Genomic DNA, 6,000 nt, shown 5'->3' on the forward strand with positions numbered 1-6,000 from the left:
GTTTTTCTTGTGATGAGAACTTTTAAGATCTATTATCTTAGCAACTTTCAAATATATAGTACTGTATTATCAACCATAGTCACCATGTTGTGCATTATGTCTCTATGACTTCTTTATTACGTCTCCATGAAGTTTGTACATGTGGACCCCCTTCACCCATTTCCCCACCCACCCCCACCTCTGGCAACCACCAGCCTGTTCTCTGTATCTTTGAGCTCTGTTAGGTGTTGTTTGTTTGTGTGTTAGGTTTTTGTTTGTTTTTCAGTTTTTGGGGTTTTTTAGGTTCTACATATAAGTGATGCCATACGGTATTTGTCGTCTGATTCATCTCACTTAGCATGATACCCTCAACATCCATCCATGTTGTCACAAACAGGATTTCCCTTTCTATGGCTGGGTAATATTCCAGTGTGTGTGTGTGTGTGTGTGTGTGTGTGTGTGTGTGTGTGTGTGTGTGATGTGTGTGTGTATACACATACACATACATACATATATATGCATGCCACATCTTCTTTATACATTCATCCACGGATGGACAGTTAGGTTGTTTCCATGTCCTGGCTGCTGTAAATAATGCTGCAGCGATCATGGAGGCATACATACCTTTTCAAGTTAGTATTTTCCTTTCCTTCAGATAAATACCAGAAGTGAAATTGCTGGATCATATGGTAGGTTCTATTTTTAACTGTTTGAGGAAACTTCAGAATGCTTTCCATGGTGGAAAACAAATTTTTTAAAAACAATCTTGTTACAGTATGTTTTACATATCCTAAAATTCACATGTCAGGTGTTCCATTCAGTGATTTTTGTAGTAACTTTCTGTGTGTGAGAATCATCACCAGGAGTCAGCTTTAAAACCTGTCCACTACCCTAAGAAGACCCCTCATGCCCTTTCACAGTTTTCCCCATTCCCACCCCAGACACCACGCATCTCCCGTCTCTGTGGATTTGCCTGCTCGGGACACTTCCTGTCAGCGGCATCACACCATATGTGGTCCCTTGGTGGCAGGCAGAGTTACAAACACACCGTGGTACTCCAGAGCATCCGCTGGCTCTTTACTCTCCTTTCCCACCTGCTGGCACATCAGATGGTTTGAGTCACTTTCTCACTCATTTAGGGAACTGCTACGTGCCAGACGCTGTTCTGTTTACAAACACTGCACCATCGAATTCTCATAGTAGTCCCCTGCGGTGGAGGCTCTTCCTGCCCCCGCTTCGCAGAGGAGAAAGCTGAAGCACAGAGAAGTGAAGCAGCTTGTCCAAGAGCACACAGCCTCAGAGTGACAGAGCAGAAACTCTGAAGTCTGGGCTCCCATTGCCTGAGTTTTGCGGCCTCCTTCATCTGCTAGCCTGGCCTCACTCCACTGCCAGCCCCTGTCTCTGCCCCAGTGCCACATGACAGGGATCTCAGGGGTTGACCTTTCTCTCTCCAGGACAAGGCCAAAGGGAAATGGGAATAGTTGTGTGTGCAGACACCCAAATGCAGCTCAGAGCCGGCTTCAACCAGCCTGCCTGCCCACTGAAGGGCCTAAGCTCCAGAAAAAAGCTCCACATATCCAGCCAGAAGGAGCAAGCCGAGAGGGAAAGCCCCTTTCTCAGACCTGCTCATGCCCCCAAAGAAAGTTTCCTTGGCTCCTGCAGGGAATATAGGTCAAGGGCAGTTGGTGAATTTTGATCTGGAACCAAACCATGTCCGTGGTCCCTGCCGGCCCCTGTCCAAACTTCTGTGGCCTTTGGTATTCAGGAATGCTCTATGTCGCCTTACAAATCCTCCAGAGATCAGCTCAGGCCTGGCAAGGAGGGAGGGAGGGAGCGAGGGAGGGCTGGGGAAGGAGAGGCTACTTTCCTGAGCTTCTTCCACGTCCCTAAGCTCACATACCTGCCTCCACAGACAGCAAGGTTCGTTAAAGACAGCAGAACTGGTTTCCAGGCCTTCCCTGAAGGTTCTACCAGCTGACAGGAAGGATCTGGAAGGAATAATGGGGTCACTGGTACTTACGCCTCTGAGAACTGCTGTGAGGATAGATATCTGTGCTAGTCTGTGACAAGCTCAACTAAACTGGACCTCATGTTAATCCTAGGAGACAGGTGCCCTTGTTCTCCCCCTTTGACAAATGAGGACACTGAGACGCAGAGAGGTTAAGTTTCTTGCCCCAGTTCAGTGGCAGAGCTGTGATTCAAACCCAAGCGCCTGGCTCTGGAGCCAGTAGTCTTTGCCCCTGTCCTGTGTTAAGAGCTTAGTGCAGTGCCTGGCACACAGGAGGCGTTCAGCACGGGGGAATCAGGCTGCTTATCCCACCTGGACAACGTAGGTTCAGCCTCTTAGGCATGGCAGTGTCTGCAAGAGAAGACAGAACCTTGATCATGAAAAAACAGGCCTCCCGAGTCTTTGCGGCTTCCCTGGGGGAAAGGTTTTATGCCCAGTAAGGACATCCCAAATCCTGGTATAGTGTCTTCTCCTGATGGAATGTGTGGGGTACATGTGAAGCTGAGGTGTGGGGCTCCAGGCAGCATTGTGGCAGCAGACGTGTGTCAGGAGTCTGCCTGTGTCCTCTGCTCCCTCACTGGTACAGTCAGGATGAGAGTCATGCCATCTGTGCCCAGCCCAGTGCTAGCCACTTTCCAAGTGGAATGGGGCTGTGGCTGTGACAATGTTCCCACCTTCAAGCGTGGCCAGAGGAGCACATGGCACACACCACGTGTTCCCCTGGACAGTGGCAATGTGATCACATCCCTTTTGTGGGAAATATACCCATTTATCCAGCAATCATGTAAACAGCCCTAGAGTGAGCCTTAGCTCCCTCATACAACACCCCTTGGAGGCAAGTACTATTATCCCATTTCACAGAACAGGAAAGTGCAGCTCATAGAGGTTAGATAACTTCCCCAACACAGCTAGTGAGTGGCTGAGCAGAGATTCAAAGCCCAGCTGCTCTTCACCACAGGGAGGGACGAGGCGGTCAGCCCCTGATTACACCCAGTAGGCCAGGTACAAGGCTAAGCACTTGTACAAGCCATCTCCTTACTCCTCATTGTCCCCATTTTCCAGAGGAGGAAACTGAGACCCACGAAAGTCAGTTCATTAGAACAGAGCTCTAAGTGACAGCGCTAAGGCCCAGATCTGGGTCTGATGGCTCCGTGGCCCTGTGGTGTCCACCCATGCAGGTGGGAGAGGCCAAGGCAGGTGCCGGGACCCCGGCAGTCCCTCTCAGACAGCTCTTCTCCTCTCCACGTAGAAATTCCGGAAGTTGACCATCCCCAGCGCTGATCTGAAAATGCGGGGCAAGCTTGGGGGAGGCCCACGGACGGTGACGGTTAATGACTGTGACGCCAAACTCAAGGGCGATGGGACCATTGCAGCCATCACAGAGAAGGAGACACACTTCTGAGCAACACCTCCACCTCGGATGCCTCTCCTTCCTTTCCTCCCCCCACCCCATGTGTGTAAATGAATACCTGAAACATGTATTTCATCTAATGATAGAGGCTTGCTCGTTTTGCACAGGATTTATTAACAAGTTAATTTTAAGGTGGCCGTGTACACTCTGGAAAGTCCCATTCCCCTCCTTGCCCCCAGTTATCATGTAAGTAACATTACAAAGAGATAATACTGTACAGGGACTAGCAGAATCTTCTGTGCTAGGATGGTGTTAACCAATGTTTTCTAGGGGGTAGGGAGAAGTTGTATCATATGGTCAAACTTTTATACTTGGGCTGTGGGGCAGGTGGGGTGGGAGTGATGCCTGTTCTCCGTCAGCCTTTTAGCTGACCAGACCGCATCCCACGCTCGTCCCTGATGAGCTGCCTGTCCTCCATGCCCCCAGGAAGCCTTTGCCTTCAAATCCTGCCCTTGCCATCCCCAATCCCTTAGTAGTGGGTTTGCAGACAAGCAAGGCTATGTCAGAGGAGAGAAAGTCCCACCAGACTCAGGACTCCTGGGTTATAGCCCACCCCCAACCCCACCTCCGCCCTGATCCCTCTGAGTGACCTTGGGCGCTCCCATCACCTCCCTGGGCCTCAGTTTCCCCACTTCTCAAATGGGGAGGGCTGGATCAGGTGATCTCTGAGGTCCTTCCTGGCCCTGCCACATCTCTTGGGGATTCTCTCGGTGTGCCTCACTGGCTGGCAGGCCTGACCTTGATCTTGGATTATTCTGAAGACTCACTCCCAAGCTATCATCCCTGCATTGCACCTCCTGCTTATTTAAAATCAAGTTTGTTGTGAAAATGATGTGGTGTTTCCCCCTAAAACTCTAGTTTGATGCATCTGTGAGTGGCTCCATTCTCTGAAGTCCTTCCAGGTCCTCAGCCCCCATGAAAGGGCTCTTCCTGTCCTATCCATCTGCTCTCCCCCCTCATCTCTGCCTCTCCATTCTCATGGGGCTCACTGGCATCTCCTGGGCGCTAATATTTGGGGTCAGGAAGTAGCCGCTATTCCCTTGTGGCTGTTTGTTCTGCCGCTGCCCCAGCAGGGATCTGTGTCTAGAACCTTCCACCAGCCTCCCAGGGGAAGGAGCCATAGTAGGGCCTGAACCCTGGTTTTCTCCTCTGACCCCTTCTCCATCTGCCTGTCACCTCTTCTCCTTCTTACTGTCCTCTGCCCTCCTCTCTCTCCCCCTGTCCTACTTCCTCTCAGTCCTCCCCATCTTCTTTCCTATCACCAGCAGACCCTCCTCACAGAGGCTTCTTCCCCACCCTGTTTTTGGGAGCCATCCTACCTGCCTCTCTCGCCAGGTGGCTGAGAAGCCTTGGCACTTATACTGGAGGGGAGAACTGGGCTCCCACCCCTCCCTCTGTGCAGGCCTGGGGTTGCTGGGGGGTGAGGCCAGTGCTGCCTCAGACCCCTCTGCCTGACCTCTCTTCTTTAACTGGATTTCATCAACCCTCTCTCTTGGATTCTGAGTTATTTGGGGACAGGGAAGGTGCATTCTTTATCCTTTTCCTGTATGTTGCCGGTTTTATTTGATGGAAACAGGAGCTTTCTCCAAACTAAGACTTGAGTTTCCCATAGGGAACCCACCTGTTTGATTCACCCAAAACTTTCCAAACTGACAGCTTCTCTGCTCTGGCCAGCCCCCACCTGAAGCCCAAGTTTGCTAGAAGGGATGCCCAATGCCCACCCCCGAGGCAGGTTGGGACGCCTGGTTCTGGGCCCCCTTTTGCACACACTGCCCAGGCCTGCCTGGCTCTCCCTACGCTGTCTGACCTGGTGGCCCCAGAAGTGGACCTGGGAAGATTGGGCCTTGTGCTGAGCCTCTGCTTGTGTCTGTCCTCGGCTACTCTTCTTCTCCCACCAGGTCCCGGGGAAGGAGACTCCCCCCTGCTGCTGCTACCGATTCTCCACCTACAGCTCTGCGGTCTCGCTGGGGACACACTGCATTGTACCTGTGGCACTTAACATTTCACTCACTTAACACTACTCATGGGGCAGGACGGAGGGAGGGCTTTTGCTCTTTGTTTTTTGTAATTTCCTACTAGTATTTGGGCAACTTGGGGTGGGGCAGGGAGGGAAATGTGGGGGCAGGGGAAATGTCATTGTGGTGACTTTTTTGATATTCATTAGAAACAATACATCCTTTCTGAGATATTTACAGAATTATTAAAAAATGAAAAAGGTTGTACTGTTTTACATAATGAACGTTTTTATTGGGTATTCAAAGGGCACACGATTGTCTGCTTACTCATTTTTAAAAATTAAAGGAATGAACACACTATATGTGGCTGTTCCCAGCAGAGTGGTATTCATTGAGTTGCTCTTCCTGTACTGTATTACCTCCACGATATACCTGCAAAACCACCTTGGTTCCATACTTGGAGGTTGCCGTTTTAACTCAGGATTACATATTAGAAGCACCCAGGGGTGTTGTAGGAGCCCACACTTCCTTTCCTTCCTCGCCATACATTGAACATCTCCTTGTGCTAGGTCCTCTACAAAAGTTGTCTCTTTACTCCTTCAAAATAGTCCCATAACAGAGGCTCCTCCCACATATTACATCCCCCA

General features: G+C 50.5%; 1 protein-coding gene across 1 annotated transcript in view; it reads left to right on the forward strand.

The window, feature by feature from the left end:
* Window positions 1-5,721, forward strand: part of SLC6A11 (solute carrier family 6 member 11) — a 133,744-nt gene extending 128,023 nt beyond the window's left edge. Inside the window, exon 14 of the mRNA XM_007075526.3 lies at window positions 3,237-5,721. Within this exon, the coding sequence (XP_007075588.2) occupies window positions 3,237-3,389 (153 nt within the window). The 3' untranslated portion in view covers window positions 3,390-5,721. The remainder of the gene's footprint in view (window positions 1-3,236) is intronic.
* The last annotated feature ends 279 nt before the right edge of the window (window positions 5,722-6,000 follow it).

The sequence above is a fragment of the Panthera tigris genome, chromosome A2, assembly GCF_018350195.1.
Source record: "Panthera tigris isolate Pti1 chromosome A2, P.tigris_Pti1_mat1.1, whole genome shotgun sequence".
Classification (NCBI taxonomy): domain Eukaryota; kingdom Metazoa; phylum Chordata; class Mammalia; order Carnivora; family Felidae; genus Panthera; species Panthera tigris.